The 18,147-nt window shown below is 46.6% G+C and overlaps 1 protein-coding gene across 8 annotated transcripts in view; it reads right to left on the reverse strand.

Moving 5' to 3' along the window:
* Positions 1-18,147, reverse strand: part of P4HA2 (prolyl 4-hydroxylase subunit alpha 2) — a 43,697-nt gene that overhangs the window by 14,148 nt on the left and 11,402 nt on the right. For all 8 annotated transcript variants that reach the window (XM_053566939.1, XM_053566938.1, XM_053566945.1 and 5 more), the window contains 6 exons: positions 15,287-15,424; positions 12,358-12,597; positions 10,843-11,036; positions 9,929-10,105; positions 6,048-6,118; positions 5,704-5,803 (listed from right to left, as the gene is read on the reverse strand). In XM_053566939.1, coding sequence (XP_053422914.1) covers positions 5,704-5,803; positions 6,048-6,118; positions 9,929-10,105; positions 10,843-11,036; positions 12,358-12,597; positions 15,287-15,424 — 920 coding nt within the window. The remainder of the gene's footprint in view (positions 1-5,703; positions 5,804-6,047; positions 6,119-9,928; positions 10,106-10,842; positions 11,037-12,357; positions 12,598-15,286; positions 15,425-18,147) is intronic.

The raw sequence follows: 18,147 nt of genomic DNA on the forward strand, positions 1-18,147 counted from the left end.
TAATAAATTGTGGTATATGTACACCATGGAATATTATGCAGCCTTAAAGAAAGATGGAGACTTTACCTCTTTCATGTTTACATGGATGGAGCTGGAACATATTCTTCTTAGTAAAGTATCTCAAGAATGGAAGAAAAAGTATCCAATGTACTCAGCCCTACTATGAAACTAATTTATAGCTTTCACATGAAAGCTATAACCCAGTTATAACCTAAAAATAGGGGGAAGGGGGAAAGAGAGGGGAAGGAGAGGGGAGGATGGGCAGAGGGAGGGTGATTGGTGGGACTACACCTGCGGTGCATCTTACAAGGGTACATGTGAAACTTAGTAAATGTAGAATATAAATGTCTCAACACAATAACTGAGAAAATGCCAGGAAGGCTATGTTAACCAGTATGATGAAAATGTGTCAAACGGTCTATAAAACCATTGTATGGTGCCCCATGATAGCATTAATGTACACAGCTATGATTTAACAACTAAAAAAAAAAAACTAACAAAGTGCTGTTACAAATGCTTTTACAAATATAAATTTTCTTTGGATCCATTCTAGTAGAGAACTTGAAGAACATTTTAAACATGGCAGTGACTACCACACACAAGCGCTCAGGGAAATTCAATCCCTGCTTGTTGCTAGAGCTGCAAAGTATGCCTACATTTTCTAATATTTCCATTTATTGGATGGGTTGTTTAAACTTTCAGATCCCTGGTAGTGGAAGAAGCCACACTACTATAGCTGGCTCAACTTTTAACAGTTGGGAGAATTATGATCCTGATCCTGGTGCTGAAGCCATTATACCTAAACCCTTTTTTTTTTTTTTTTTTTTTTTGTAGAGACAGAGTCTCACTTTATGGCCCTTGGTAGAGTGCCGTGGCATCATACAGCTCACAGTAACCTCCAGCTCCTGGGCTCAAGCGATTCTCTTGCCTCAGCCTCCCGAGCAGCTGGGACTACAGGCACCCGCCACAACACCCAGCCATCTTTTTGTGGCAGTTTGGCCGGGGCTGGGTTTGAACCCGCCACCCACGGCATATGGGGCCGGCGCCCTACTCACTGAGCCACAGGCGCCGCCCATACCTAAACTCTTGAATACTGTCCCTAAGTAAGTATAAATATCATGGTAACATCTGGATTTGCAACAGTAGGATTCATGGTCCACGCATTCTGAAGCCCCAAGACTCACACCTTTAATAACAAGCAACTGTACATCAAAACTGATTCCTTTGAGAAGGTATTCATTTCGATCTTTAGACTTGTTACAAGAGTAGATTCAGTCATTTGTAAGACCTGTGTTTTTATGATGCTAAAGCCAGAATGAAAGCAAAAGGAAAAACAGTTAGAAATCAATTTTCTGGTGAGGCTGAGACATCTTCCAGCCTCAATCTTAGAGAATCCTACAGGTGTAGCACTTCTTCCCTTATCAGACAGGCCCTCGTCCAATTCACCAGAAAGCCTTAATTGCCCTTTTCTTCCAAATGGTCTATAAGCAGGGGTCCTCAAACTACAGCCCATGGGCCACATGCAGTGGTGTGATTGTATTTGTTTCCATTTTGTTTTTTTACTTCAAAATAAAATATATGCAGTGTGCATAGGAATTTGTTCATAGTTGTTTTTTTTTAAACTATAGTCCGGCCCTCCAGTGGTCTGAGGGACAGTGAACTGGCCCCCTGTTTAAAAGTTTGAGGACCCCTGGTCTATAGCAAACATATCGACTACAGCTGAAAGAGTACTGACAGATCCACCACCAGCTGCTTTCCAGATGCCAATGGCATTCCCAAGGGTCCCCTGGTGTCAGAGCTGTTGCCAGTGGCAAGGCATCTGTCACACTGTGAGTAGTCTATGTGGAGCAGGCACTTAGGGACAGTTGCTGAAATCCAGGTTCCTGTTCCCTGATTGTGAAGGATCAAAGCTTTCAACACTGCTGTCTGGCAAAGGAAATGCCAAGGCAGTCCCTAGAAGAATGCAAACAGAGATGGCGTCTCAGCCACTGACCATAAAAGCCCCTCCACGGAGAGGTCTGGCATTCAGATTCCAGTCACTTGAGCTACAAAACAACAAGAGACCAGTTAAGATGAACTCAGGGTTGTGGCAGAGAAGCCGGTTCATAGCCAAGAAGCTGCTGTCTTCCACGGTTGAGAGTAAGGCAGGGGGACAGAGAGAGAAGCTGGGAAGGTAGCCAGGGGAGCGGCAGAGGCACAGGTGCTGCCTCCTCGGCCCCTCGCGCCAGGGTGTGGAATCAGCCAATCAAGCAGGCTGTTGTCCTTATCAGGGCCATAGGCGTTTGGAACACCAGCTCTGATGTGGGGGAAGCAGTGGCAGATGTTTAAAAAGAAAGCTGCCTCAAGAAGATATGACTCAAGATAATGCCAAAGGATGTATCTAGTCCACCAGGAGGCTCCCGAGAGGCTGGTGCTCTCCTACACACGAGCAGGGGGAGATGTGACACAGGTCCTCTGCGGTTGTGCCTATCTGCAGAACTTATTTAAAAATTACAGAACACAGAGTTGAACTGAAAAAATTATACAAAAATCTTCAAAATACTGTTTGCAAAGTAGTTGGCATGTTTTTCAAAACTCTGGTGGGAAAACAACAACAACAACAAAAACCTCTGTGGACTTCACACAAATCCATGAAGATGATCTCCAAAATTGATTTTCCAATTGCCAGTGCAGCTAAAGAGAAACAAGTGAATGCTCATTTGTGTTGGTGTGTTCAGGCAAAAGTCCAGAGAATCTTTTCCAAATGATCTTCAGTCAATATCCTAATGAGATCTCTGGTTGACAAGACACAAACACCAAGCCTAAAGGTAAAGGTTGCTACCTTTAAATACTCAAAAACTACAACCAAACAGATCCAGGGAACTCTATAAAGATGCCAGCAGAACTTCCCTGATGGTGTCCCAGGTCAGCAGTCTACAGCAGAACCCAGAAGTTCTTAAGTCCAAAAGAGAGCATGGCTAGATAGAGCTCCATCCTGCTTCTTTTGGTGCACCTTCTTTGCAATCAACAAACCTTCAGATGAAATAGTTAGCAAAAAAGTGCAGATGAAAGTCACAGCTCTGGACAGGGAGATGTGAATGGCATGATCAAAAGGTGTGAAACCTTGACCTTGAAGAAGCCAAAAACTTTTCCCAAGGAACAAAGGAAAATATTTCCACTGGCCTGATCTGAGAGGATTGCTGCAAGTGCTTAAAAGAGAGATGTATGTCAGTGCAGAGCTGAGGGAAGCCTGCCGCCACTTGGTTTACGTGACGCTGATTCCAAGGAACAAATCAAATGTCATCATTTCTTCAGATAACAGAGAAGTGAGATCTGGCCAGGATGACTGGGACCCTGAAGAATTGATGGACAATTATGGTATCCTGGGTGCTCCACATTTCACATCAAGGAAATGGTACTGGGAGGTAGATGTGACCAATAAACGTTCTTGAATCCTGGGTGTATATGTTAAACACGGTCTCCCATTCAATGAGAAGGTTCGTAACACAGCAAATGTACGTTATCAACCTAGAAATGGCTACTGGGTTATAGGGTTAAAACATATATCTCAATATATTGCTTTTCACGATTCTAGCCCTTTTGGTCCTTTACCCCTCTCCCTGACTGTCCCTCCTAATTGTATTGGGGTTTTCCTAGACTATGCCACTGGCACTGTCTCATTTTTCAATGTCACAGACCATGGGTCTCTCATCTATAGATTCTGTATACGTTTTCAACATCGTATTAATCCATATTTCAATACTACAGCATGTCAAGTCCGCATGACTCTCTGCTGACCGAGTACCTAAACCTTATTGCATACTTGGCCACTTCTCCGCAGCACCTCTTGCTTGCCTGGGTGCATGTCATACACCTGAACTCATTGGTGCTATTTTAACCATCATTTCCTTGCCATCTTCCTTCTTTCCATTTGAACATCCTTTTCTTAGCAATAAGATGTACAAACTGCCTCATGCTATGTTCTTCTGAATATTTTCCTTACATGTCATGGCAAATTTGATTCATTATTTTCCATACTCCCAATGAAAAATGACTGAGACATAATAAAGTATGACAATGTTGAGATAATACTCCTGCCAAATCCTCATAACCCAATTCTCTCTGACACTGACTAAGAAGAAAAAGGAAAACTTTTCAACAACCTTTCTATATTATTGTGCTCACTAAAGAATGAGCTTTCCTAGCATGTACCTTATTCAACAAAGAGTTAAGGAGAAACTGTCATCAACAGCATATGCTCCAAATAGATATTTCATATCTAGAGTATCTTGAGTTCAAATCCTGTCTCTCCATACACTAGCAGTGTAATCATGATTAATATATTCATATGGCTGTGTTTATTTTCTCAAAATAATTTTGGCATTGAAGGTGTCAGCTGAAGTATTGGTGTTCTACTGCATAGTAGAATGATTAGAGTTAACAATAACATGTCGCATGTTTCAAAATAGCTAGAAGAGAGGATTTGCAATGTGCTAATCTGTAAGAAATGACAAGTGTTTAAAGTGCTGGATATACTAATTACCAAGATTTGATATTTACACAGTGTATACTTGTATGGAAAAACCACACTGTACCCCATAAATATGTAGAATTATCATATGTCAATTAAAAACAAAATAAATGTTTTGGATCATTAAAAAAAAAAAAAAAGAGAGCATGGCTAGTGAAAATTTGAACTCAATGCCTAGGAGAATACCTAATTAAGGAGCTTTACCCCAAATCTTTCAGCATGGTGCTGCCATTTTTCTTCACAATCACCTTTGAAATAAAGGAAGGAAGCCAAAGTCCCAACAGGAATTATTTTGACGAGAACATTCCACCTTCACCTGCTGACAGGTCCAGGCCTCTCACTTACTTCTACCAACATATAACAGTGTTGGGTGCCCCATTTCTCCTGCTTCTTTGTGTGTCCTGACCAAAAATCACAGAGTGGCAGGTTTTTCCCAGCAGGCTTGAACATTCCCACGCAGTGATAAAGGTAACTAAGTTATTGCCCAAAACACTGAAAGAAACTAGCCCCACTCTGAGCCAAATTCCTTAAAGCCTCACATAAAGGGCATACTCTGACCCCTTTGCTGCAGACAGACATAGATAGAACACCCCTGTTCTCTCACTATCTCTGGTGAGTACTACTGCAGCACACACTCTGAAAGTTCTCCTAATACATGCTTTGGACTGTCACCAAGCATTTAGTGCTTCTTTCTTTTGAATCCCAAGTGGCCCCATCTCAGGATGGTTTGGGAGAGTTCCTTGTGGAAACTCCTCTGGCACCACTTTGGGGGCAATCCTAGCCACAGGTTCAGTGGGACAAAACACACAAACAAATGCATTTGTCTATGACATGGAACCATGACCTCTGAAGATACTTTTAAGCTCTCTTGGAGGTGAGAGAGCTTAAAAGTATCTGGAACAATTCAGTTGAGTTTCTGTAGTCAGAAGACATGAATGAGTCTGCCACACCCACCATCAGTCCCTAGCTCCCAGCATACTTAGGTACACAGTAGATGTTCAATGGATATTTGTTGAACACTAACTATTGAATGCCAGTGACTTAATTTTGGTTTCCCAACATGTGATCACTCCATATTCACAGCATCAGGCAATTACATGATTGACTAGGCAAGTCTCCCTTCACCTGTTCCTGGGCACCCTGGGAGTCCATCTAGCCAGAAATACCCATCTCCCAACTCTCATGATCCATACCTGCAACAATTCTGCAGTTTTTACTGTTAATCCAGTGATGTGCTGCATCCGATGATTTACTCGGGCCACTACAGGGTCGTCATCCTCCTCCAGCCAGGAGCTGGGCCAAAAGAAAAGAACGGAAAAAAGTTGATGGGGAGGGCAGGCTTAGACAACATTCTGCATTCTCACTGCCAGCACTAACAGGCAGTACAGCAGGAGTGCCAGAGAAGGTGAAGAAGTGTCAGAGGCAGGCATAGCCAAGCCACCCTCCCTTGAGTAGGACCTGGGAAGCCCTCAGGAACTTGAGCTCTTTCTCCTCCTCTTCCCCTTCCTCCTCCACTAGCACCATCACCTTTGCGTACCTTTTGGAAACCCTGTAGCTGGCGACAGTGAGGACACCTGTCTTGGGATCACGAACAGTGGCTCGTGCAAGCTGGAACAAAGGAAGAGAAGGCCTTGAGTACTTTCCCAGGGAGCACTGAAACCAGATTTGCTGCCATGTTAGCAGGGAAAGAGGCTTTGCAGGCAGTGGCTTTAGCCAAGGACCCATGATCCTGCAGACCAGGTCAGGGCAGAACTCTGAGGCCTCCACATTTCCAATGTGCTATCAGACCCTGTCTGGCCACTGCCCTGCTCAGCCAGTGCTCATTCGTCCTCCACAAGGTCTGTGCTGCCTGCAGAACTATGCCTATGGAGTGTGCTTTGTCTATCTACACAGCTGCCTGGCCAGGCCCACATACCAGCCCCTCCAGAGAACAGCCTGAGCTTCGCTGCTCCCACCACATTCAGAGTGCACCATCATCCCTGAGCCTCAACCTTGTGTACTTCTCTCAACTTAGTAAACTTCCACAATCCTTCTGAACCTCAGTGGCTCCTCCACCAAGAAACCCATTCACACTCCTGCTGCACAACCTCACACCAGGTGCCCACTGCCGCAAAGAGCAAAGACAGAAGGCCCAGTTTTCATTCCTTGGGACCCTGACAAAATCAGGTGATAAATCTAAGTTAAAATAAATGAACTGCTGTCTGGAAGCCATCCACTCTCACATACATGCTCATGCATATACACACCTCTCACCTACCTCATCTCCCCCACGTCCCCACAGACAGGCTTAATGATAGTCCCAGGAGGACCATGCTGCCCAGAGACAGGCCCCATGGCAAAGGCTCACATGCTTCAGCAGTGGACTAGCCTAATGACCTTACATGGTGGAGCCACAAGCCCAGACACTCCTACCCTAACAGCACTTCTCTTTAATTTCAGTAAATATTTGATGAGTGCCTACTAGGGGCCTGGCACCTCATCCTGGTCATGAGACATGATCCCTGCCCTCATACAGCTCTGTCAAGTGGCAAAAGCAAAAAACTAGCCAGGTAACTTCAGGATGACATAGGTCAACCTAATGTCCTCCAGGAGCTTGCTTATAATAGGGTCAAAAGTGGCTTCCCAGAGGAGGGGACCTCCTAGCTGAGACTGAAAGGTAAACGTGAGCTAGCCAAATCAGGGAACATTACAGGCACAGGGAAGGTGCAGCAGTGCAGAGGCCCAGGGATAAGAGTGTGGCCCTGGCTGTGGATTAGCAGTTACGGGAAGTAGTAAGAGATGAGAGTAGAATGGAGACAACTGGGACTGGGGTCTAGATGCCACCCTGTGGCCAATGAGAAATGCAAAAGGCTTTATAGGGGAGGGGCACTCACTTGGAATGTAGGAAGGATCACTATGAACACCATACGGAGAGTTGACTAAAGAGGGGCTGGAGTGGGAATTGGGAGGTTGGTTAGGAAGCCAGGCAGAAGTCAAGGTGAGAGATGACAGCAGCCTGGGCTGGGGGTAGAGGAAGGGATGGAGGGAGGTTGGTGCACCAGAAGGTCAGTGAGGGGTGAAATCAACCGACCTGGACACTAGCAAGATGGCCAGCACACCCAGGACAGACGGCTTCCCTCACCTCCCCTCTGTGGGCCCTTCCTGAGCTCCAGCTCGCATCAGTCCCTCTCTGATGACAGTGGCAGCTAAAACAAGACCCCACCAGAACATCTGAGCCTCAGAGAAACCACAGAGAAGCTCTGGGCAGCTGTGTTTGGCCCCTGCAGATAGACAGGGCAATTCTAAAAGCAGGCCAGGGACCCACAGGCAGCTGCCAGGCATTCCCCACAGGCCAAGTTAAGCTCATTGGCCCAACTTCAAAGGCAGAACAGCATCTGTCCCTCACAGGCTCCGGAAAGGAGAGGTCAGCTCATTGTGGCCAGTCTGTCTGGCTGTTCACATGGCTTCTATTCAAAGACAAGTTTTCCCAACAATCCCTCCCTGGCCCCTGCCATACACACAAGTGCAAAGGTGTATACACACAAAGGTTCTCAGTGTCTGGGACTGAAGGCAATCTGAAGGTATGCAATCTCTCAGGAAATTCTGGCACCACAGTGGCTCCCTCACCTGGAAACTAGCAAAGGAGTTTGGTTCACTGAAGGACTTTGTTTTTTTGGTTTGTTGTTTTTTTTGTAGAGATAGAGTCTCACTTTATGGCCCTCTGTAGAGTGCTGTGGTCTCACACAGGTTACAGCAACCTCCAACTCCTGGGCTTAAGCAATTCTCTTGCCTCAGCCTCCCGAGTAGCTGGGACTACAGGTGCCCGCCACAATGCCCGGCTATCACTGAAGGACTTTGGAGCGGACCCAGGGAGTGGAAAAGGGGGTCCTGGTCCCCATTCTCCAACACACTGGCTAGAGCCAGGGGTCCTCAAACTCCACATGAGGTGGTGTGACTGTATTTGTTCCCTTTTTTTTTTTTTTTTTACTTCAAAATAAGATATGTCCCAATGTGCATAGGAATTTGTTCATTTTTTTTTAAAACTATAGTCCAGCCCTCCAGTGGTCTGAGGGACAGTGAACTGGCCCCATGTTTAAAAAGTTTGAGGACCTCTGGTCCCATCTGCCACATTAATGATACCAATAACTGACTCTAAGTTCTAGATATCCTCAGGCCAATGTTGTTCCAAAATGAAGTCCAGGGGGCAGGATAGGACCTATTTGAGGCCTCTCAATAAGCGTTGGGCCTCCCGGCCACCTTGGCCACTACAATGCTATTAGGAGCAGAGCAATAGAGAATCCAGCTAAATCTTGTCCCCAGCCATCAGTGATGAGAGCAGGGTGAGGATATGGCAGCAAGTAGTTCTTTGAAAGATGTCAAATAGGAACAAATGGGAATATGATAAAGATGAACTAGAAAAAGAACAATTTTATAACAGGACACATATACAAAATCAACAGCCAACTGCATACTTAGCAATGAAATACCAGAGGAATTTCCAGGAAATTCAGGATTGAGACAACGATGCCTATTGTATCAATGCTCCAGAAGTCTGGGCAGTTTAATACGACAACAAAAACAAAGGAACTCTAAGTACTGGGAAGGAGAAAACAAAATTTTCCTTATTGGCAGATGATAATACTATCACGCAACCCAAGAGAACTGGCTCAAAATCAAAATTGAAAAGGTAGTTCAGCCACAAGCTGTGACCTGTACAGTCTCAATTTCCTCATGGGTAAAACTAATATAGTGACATGGCCACTTAAAAGACAAAGCAGCAAATGTACGTTAGGCACTTAGAACAATCGCACTTATGAACTCAGTAAATATTAGCTACTACTATGAAATATTTTTAAATAGTTTAGCATATAATATGATAATGTAACCAGTTAAAATATAATGAGGAAGTAACAAAGTTTCATAACAAGGAAACTGCCTAGGAATAAACTTGAGAAATATGTAAGGCTGATACAAAGAAAACTTTATAAGATGGAAATAAACGGAGAATGAAAAACCGTATATCATAAAGATGTACATTCTCCTCCAAGTCCATCACTTCACTTGCAGACCTAGTCAGGGGCTGCACAGCACCCAGCTGCACAGCACGCTGTGAAATCTTCCCTACAAACTCACCCACACACCAGTCTCCCAACCAGGTGAAGTGACATTTCTCACTGCGGGCCTGCCTGTCTCCTGAGGTGACCTTCTATCATGGTACTTGGCTATCTGCATTAGTTCCCCCATTTTTCTTCCCCACAGACTATGAACCCACAAGGTCAGACTGAGTCTTCAGTATCTTGTACCTCTACAGCAGACTCATACCAGATATGAGTAAAAACTATCTGGGTACACAAACAAACTTCCTCATCGTGCCAGGGGCAGACAGGAAAGAGGATCTGCCCCTTCAGTGTGACTAGAAGGACCCGCAAAGACACCTACTTTGGGTTTTGCAATCTCCTTGATCCTCTCGATTTCCTCGTCTGACATGACATCATAGTACCTGACGATGTGTGGGCTGTCCCACTCGTCCTCCTCTTTGAAGGGGGCGATGAGCAGCTGTGGAGCCCTGTTGCCATGGTGGTACCTACAGAAGAGCCTCTTTTGCCTCCGGGGTGTCTGGGGAACACAGAAGCACAGATCCTGAGCTGAGTAAGCCCCAACCCTCAGTCCCAGTCTGCAGTACAGACACTAGTCTCTCACTGCATAGCCAGCAGCTGCTCCCGCCCACTCTTCCACAGGAGAAAACAACAGGTCCTCAGCTTGACTGGCATGAAATGACACTCCGCAAGTCACGCAATTTTTCTTCTCACCCAAGATCACTTCACACCCACAAATCCTCTGGCAGAGGGTAATTCCTAACCCCTCCCACAGAGATTTGAATAGCTTTGAAGGGCTGGGGCAGAGAGGAGCCAGTGGGAGCCAGGCAGACATGGGCATGAAGAGGCTGAGAGCTGCCTCACTTCTGCACTTCCCTGAAAAAGCACTGGGATCCCATGGCTCCCAAAGGCCAGTGACACTCAGTATGGTGGTCACCTGCCATGTCTTTACCAAACAGACTTACTCTCCACTTACACCATGACTTACTTCCCTTGGGGCACAAGGCACTCCTCCCATCATTTCCTTCACAACAAAGAGTCAAGTAGAAGCTGGGTGTGTTGGGGTAAGGAAGGGAGCTCAAAACTCTGCCTGAGGCACCCTGTCCTACTCCTCAGAGAACACCTCCATGTCAGCCCAGCAGATGCTAAGAAAAACTGGAGTGGGGAAAGTGAGAAAGCTACGTCCTCCCCAAACCATTCCCAGAGCCAGAGTCCAGGTCCACAGCCTGAGTGTCCTGACCCTGTCTCATGTCTCACCAATTTGACACCCTCCCCACGGCAGAGGCTCTCATACACCTCCCTCTCAGGCAGGTAGTCCGCAGGCCTCTCATAGATGCCTTCCTGGGTTGCCAGCTCAGCCTTTGTCTTATTTGATAACACTTTTTCTCTTTCTTCCTCCAACAAGTGCTCAAAGTACCGCAGATTCCCTCCAGCTCGTTCATGGCTTGGATCTAGAAAAAGCAAAGAACAAGAAGGAAAAGGAAACCACAAACATCTGTTAGGTCATTTAAGCAAATTATTCCGTAAGCAGTCTCTCTCCCAGCAGCTCGCTTGCATGCTGCATTCAGCCTTTCACAGCTCCTCAACAGAGTGTGCTGGTCACAGCCAAAAAGCCAACAGAGGCTCTCCTCACCTTGGCCACAGAGGAGAAAGGAGCATCACCAGAGGGGACACTTAGCCAGCCATCGAAGGGCTTCCTTCTCAGGCTTCCCTGGTGGTCTCAAGGGCCCACAGAATCAGTCCAGACTGCTTCCTCCTCATAACTTGGCCAGGTGTCCTTTACAGCCCTTTCCCAGAGTGCATCCATTACAGCTGGCCACAGCTCAAACGCAAGCTGAAACACCAGCAAAAAGAACAGCTGCATGACACTACCACACCTCTGTCTTGTGGACTTCACAATACCCAAAGAAATGTATATGGCAAGGATTTCTGTGCCACTCCTCTGGTAAGGAAGCTGAGGCCCAGAGTTCAGAGACTTAGGTTAATGTTACATAGAACAAGAATCCAGTGTTCTGACTCCCTGTCCAAAGCTCTTGCTAACTCATTTGACAGAATCTGCAAAGCTCTTTTCACATTAGACATTTATAAGCTAGCCGACATCACACTTAGGGACCCATGAAAACAGCAGCATAAGAAAGTCTTCTCTGGTCTGTGAAATTCCAGACAATGATGCTCCCAGGCATTAGTAATAAAGAGGTCTAACAGATGAGCTTTAAAGGCACAGTGCTTTGGGGCGGCGCCTATGGCTCAAGGAGTAGGGTGCCAGCCCCATATGCTGGAGGTGGCAGGTTCAAACCTGGCCCCGGCCAAAAACCGTAACAACAAAAAGAAAAGGCACAGTGCTTTTGGCCTTCTGCAGTCCAACATCACAGACACAAAAAGCACCGATACCATGACAAGTCCTACAGTTAGACCTCAGCTCGGTCACTGCAGCAACCCCTAAAATAACTTGCCTCTCGAGTTGTTCCTGATGCATTGAAGTCTCCTCCCTGCACAGTACAGATATGCCAGAGCACTGGGTCCTTACTTTAAAAAGGGAGCATGTAGCGCCATGGGTACCACAGGCCTGAGAGTATCCACTGGTGATTGGGCAAAAACTAAGGCTGGGACTGGTGAGTAAGGAGCTAGCTGGCACCTGGACTAGACCTGAAGTCAGAAAGGCACTAGCCAAACGACAGGGAAAACTGACTCAATTCCAGAAAAGAGGTCAGGTAGTGACCAGCAGAGTACAGCTCCTCTGCTAGCTGCCTAGCCCGACCAGAATCCCCTTACCGAGGGAGAGCAGGCGGCGGGTGAGCTCCAGGGCACGGTGCAGGTCACCCAGCTGGAAGACAGCGTAGCTGAGGTAGTCCAGCACCTGAGACTTGGTTGTGGTGGCCTCTTCCCCAGCATCAAGCTGCTTGAGCACCTGCTCCATCCATAGCACCGTGTGATAATAGTCCCCTTCGTTGTAGGCCGAGCGGCCCATCCCAAAGCAGTCATCTGCATTCAGCACTGCCTGGTACTTAGTTCCTACAGCAGGAGAGGAAAAGAGTGTCTGGGTTAGAGAGGGAAATTCCCACTAAGGAAAAGCCTGGGCTACTGCAACAGAGTATTATCCAAGGAGAGCCCCACGGGCTTTAGACAACATACCCTAAAGGGCCATTGCCATGGTGAGCACAGACAGATCAGCCCTGGTCCGGGATGGGGTTCACAGCCAATCTCCTAGCCTTAGACTCTCCTTCTCCTATGTGGAAAGTGACCTCATTATGGGGGAACCCAGGAAGCCCACCAAGAAGTAGTGTTGAGGAAGGGTATGAAGGCCCTGTGGGCCACAAAGAAGATGTCTGGTGGGCAGCTGCACATGAGTCTGCAGAGGTATTGCAATAATTTGAGGCCTGTTTTGCTTATCTGTGGGGTTGGATATCATGAAAATTGTGTACAGACCTTTTTTATTTTTTATTTTTTTGCTTATCAGCTTTCATTAGTGTTTATATTTTTGATCCGTGGCTAATACGACTCTTCTTCCAATGTGCCACAGGGAGAACAAAAGATTGGACACCATAGGATAGAAAAAATAGCTGAATATTATGTATACATGATCTATGTGTTTGTGACTTAATACAAAAAATAAAAAAGAAAAATTAGTTGAATATAAAAAACACAATTCAGGTGACAGCTAAGCCACGGATGAAGATAATCATGGGAAGACTGAGGATATAAGGGAGAAGGTGGCTAAGGCTAGGGCTATAGCGGGAACCTTCCCAGAAAGGACAGAGAGTAAGAAACATTGAGAAAGAAATAAGAGACAGAAGAAGAGAGGGAGTGGGAGCAGCTCTGCAAGTCTTGGGACCATGGGTCATGTGTCACAGGTGGAGTGCTGGAAAGCAACCAAGAAGACAGTTTCAAGCCAATAACAAGTGGCAGCTTTAGGGAGATGGAGGATTACAGGTGGACTCAGTTGGGTTGGACTAATGTGTATTCCTCAGAGAACAGTGAAAAAGCAGATCCTGTGGAGAGCAAGGAGGGGCTGTGACTCTACCTAGAAAACGCGAGTCTCCCCACAACACTGCTAATAGCAATCTGGGCATGGCTGACATCAAAGAACTGCCTCAGAGTGGGCTCTTTCTGCCTCACATTCAAAATGGGCCTCTTTCGGGAATGAAAGTTCTGTTGCTGTAGGCTGGCTGCTTCAGAGACCAAGATCTGCTCACCCTAGTGGCTCAGGAACCAACAATGTCAGATAGGAAGTCGGGAAGAATAAACACAAGATGGAGTTCATAGGCAGGCCAGGGATTAAGAGGTTTCTGGGGCCCTTTCGCTTCTCCACAGATCTCCTGCAGCCCTGTGAGCCCAGGAACCTGCACTGACAGAGGCAGGATACCACAGCTGACTGAAGGGGGCTGGAGCCACACAAAGCTAGGTCTGTGTGGGCCTCACCATGGCACCACCAGCTGTGTGACTACAGGCACGTTACCTAGCCTCTCCAAATCTTAGCCCCTACCTCTAAATAGAGATAACACCCTCAGTTTTAGAGAACCGCACCAAGAACTTGAGGAGATGACATAGGAAGAAGTCTCCTATGATCCTCAAGATGCTAATGACCAGAAGCTATTATCAATACATTTCCCACATGCCAAGAACATTAAGAATGGCTCCACGGCACTCAGCATCCACCCCAGAAGCCAACTTGAACATCTACTCCCTGGAGAGTGACGGCTGAGGGCTGAAGGGCACTGAGACATGGAGCAGCCCAGCTGATGTGAGCAAAGGTGTTCCTGCAGAGGCAGTGGGGTGGACAAAGGAGCTGAGTGATGGGAAAGCTGAGTACAAGGTGTTAGGAGGCCAGGGAAATGGGGTTGTGCAGGACTTTAAAGACCACACACAGGAAGAGTTTGGGTTTCGCTCTGAAAGTTAAGTGCTGGGAGCAGGAACTCATGTGAACAGATGTGTGCTGAAGACCACATGGAAGATGGTTTTAAGGAATGAGCTAGAGGTATGAGGCAAGTCCATTATTGCAATAATCCAATTGAGAAAGAAGTGATTGTGAGGCTGGAGTGGCAGATAAGTACAGAAGACGTGAGAGACGGACAATCTACAGGTCCGAAGATTTTGGTGAGGGATCAGTGAACAGACACTATGGGATGGGGAGTGCACGGGAAGCAGAGAGGGAGCGTAGATTACTCTATCCAGTAGTCCAACCAGGAGGGGAGAAGACACGGATCCACAGCAGAGACTCACAAGAGCCTGGAGTCCTAAGGGAGGCACGTCCGTACAATGAACAAGAACAGAGCCTGGGTGTGAGCAGAGAGGGAGAGCCCAGAGAGATGGACAGAGATTGTAACCAAGGGGATGAAGGACACAGGGCAGAGAATCCAGAGAGCAGCCTTGGACAAAAGGAAACTGGAAGGTAGGAGATGGAAGTGGGTCTGGATGTAGAGCTGTGTGGCCCTCTGGGGGCAGAGGCAGAGGGGGTCCTGAGCAGCAGCCTCAGCTTTCCCTGACTCACAGGAAGAGAGGGCCTCAGCTAATAATGCTAACTAGCAGAGGGAGGTGGCTGTCACGGGAATGGAAGACTGGCACCAACTGGAAACCCACAACAGGATCACCACCAGGGGTGACAGTGCACCTGAGCGTAGAGATCATAAGTTGGTGGTGGCTCCAACCTGCCTATTCATGGAAGAGACACATGCTGGAGGCAAAGAATGGAGCGGTGAATTACCTGGAAGCTCCCCTCTGGAAATTGTGTCTGGGTCCAGCCTGTATGTGTCCTGCAGTCTCATCAGGGCTTTGGCAGCCCCCATCTCGTCCTCATCAGTAGGAAAGAACTGCCGCTGCACTGAGAGGTTGGCGATGAAACCTTCCAAACAAGAGCGAGAACAGGAGTGAGCCCTGATCCAGGGAAGAATTCTACCTGGAACCAAAAAGGCAGCTGCTAGGAAAGTCTCTGGCTAGTGGCACATTCCTGACCCTTCCCTCAAAGGTGGTTTTCCCTTCCACCAGAAAGTCCTCTCTGATGGCTCTAGTCCAGGGAGACATCCTTCCTATTCCTCACTGTACCTACTGCCTGTGCTGCTCATTTGGAACTGAACAGAGACAGCCCCTACATTGGTTAACATTTGGGAGTCTAGAAGTCTTGGCTCCAGAGCACTCAGGCAGACCTGGTGGAGACAGAAGGAAAGGAGGATGGAGCGACAACTCAGAGGGGCAATGATGAACTCAAGGAGGATTTATCAACCACTCAGTGGAAAATGAATCCCATGGAAAACTTTAATACAGGATTATTGAGCTTGCCAGTAAATCCGGACTTCCAGCCCACATCTCAGGATGAGGAGCCCAAAGGACAAAGGCAATCAGTTCATGGAGCCCAGCCAGCCTCATTACTGACCACAGTCCAGGAGGGTGATGGTGACAGTACTGGAAGTGTTTGGAACTGTCCTTGACCCTCAGATTACCAGCTCAGGGACCATCTGGCCAGGCCAGGCACCAAGGTAGGACTATACCAGCCCAGCATGGTCCCCCGAGAGACCACAATGGGCTTTGTTCTGCTGTGTAGGGCACTCCCACCATTCAGACCTACAATGAGTTTAGGTCATGACCTCCCCAATCATGGTGCTCAAGACTACAACCTAGAGTCTGGGAGAGCCCACAGCCACTGGAGTACTTTTCTAGGATGCAAGCCCTGGCTGTGAAGTAAGATATGCACCTTCTACAATCCCAGGACTTCAGGTGGCCACCACCCCATGCTGTCTCAGGGCCTTTGATTCTGCCTGTGAGCTGAGGGGGAACTTCAAGGCCATTCCTTCCCTAGCCTCTTCCCAAGAGCAGCAATACCCATTACCACCACCTCTCAGGAATTCAGGCCCAAACATCCACTGTTAGCCAGTTGGACCCAGGGACCAAGAAGTCACAACTCTGTCTTCCTCACAGCTGCATGATCTGGGACTCTAACAAGTTTAGAATCTAGGAAAAAGAAAACATGCCTCCAGAAAAAGCCACACTGTCAGCATGCCCCATTCATTTCAGGGGCAAGAACTCAAAATCACAGATGAAAATAACCTATTGCTCTCTGGGCCTGTTCTATCTCTTTCCAGGTAATTATAAGGTTTTCTAAAGGCTTCAGATTTGATTTGGGGTTGGAGTGTGTGAGGGAGAACAACACTGAAGAGTAGGCACATGGGCAGGATTAGACTACTGCAGCACAGCCCATTCTAAACTATAGGCCCAGGCTGGGAAGCACGGATCCGGGAAAGGCAGCCATGGTGTCTGGAGGCACTGAACTCACTGGGCACAGCTCCAGCCTGACTGAGCTTACCAATCCCTCCCCGGAGGCCACTCTACCCCCAAGCTCAATTCAGTCTGGCCACATGGACTAAAATGTCTCAGCCAGAGAGACAGCCAGTCTGAAGTTAATCAGCACTTGCAACTCGGGGGGGGGAAAAAAGGCAGTGAGGAGCCAAGGGCATGCCTGTAGTCCCAGCCTCTCAGGAGGGCAAGGCAGGAGCATTGCTTGAGCTCAGGAGTTCAAGGCTGTAGTGCTCTATGACTGCACCTCTGAATAGCCATTGTACTCTAGCCTGGGTAACAGAGCAAGACCCTGTCTCTTTAAAAAAGAAGGGTGGTAACTGGCTTATTGTACCCTCAATGAATCCCCACAATAAAAAAAAAAGAAAAAAAAAAAAAGAATTATAGGTTTGGTACAGCAGAGTGTATAGGGATTATAAAGGAGTTTATGGCTCTCAGATCTTGTACAAATGGATAGATTCGATTCCCATCTGAATCAATTTTTTCCTTCCTTTTTCACTGGTAGAATTGGGATGTTACATGGTGAGGTGTTAAAAATGAATCCTTTCTGCTGTAAAAGGGAGTCTATTATAGGTGTCAGTTCTCATACTGCATTTCCTGAGAGAAGATATTCAGCTACTGAGGGAAAAGATTTTTTGTTTGTTTGTTTTTTAAGGAAAGGCTTACAGGTCTGCACTGAGTATTTGTCAGATATTATTTACAGGTTTTACCCAAAGACTGTGTGGGACACCCTCTAGAACAGTCTCATTAAGGGAATTAAGTCAGAATGGGTTTCCATTAAAGACAGTAAGAAGTTTGGAGTTTCATCTGAGGGCAGAAAAATAAAAATACTATTTTTATTACATTATAAGGCAGCATTCAATTTACATAACAGGTCTCTATCAAAAATGCTTGCTGCTGAAGAATCAGATATTGGAAAAGCATGGTGAGTTTTAAGAGGACCTAGAGATATAGGAGTAACCTCAGAGATAATGAAATAGGTTGTCGAGAGACTCCATTAGCTTGAATAGAATCAAAGGTGAGAGGTAGAGATAATTCTTCTGATCAAATGATAGGAAATGTCACACCAGTGTCAATCAAAAATTCCAGTTCCTCATCCTCTACTTTAAGGTTAATGGTGGGATCTGGGGGTGGGACTGAGGATCAGCTGTCCCTGTCAATCAACTGGATATTGTTGAAGGAGCTAAGAAAATTTCACCCCAAAATATTATTCCTTGGTATAAAGATTAATTTGAATTAAAGGCTATTCATAATCAGAGAACTTTAAAAAAAAAAAAA

Source organism: Nycticebus coucang, chromosome 17 (assembly GCF_027406575.1).
Source record: "Nycticebus coucang isolate mNycCou1 chromosome 17, mNycCou1.pri, whole genome shotgun sequence".
NCBI lineage: Eukaryota > Metazoa > Chordata > Mammalia > Primates > Lorisidae > Nycticebus > Nycticebus coucang.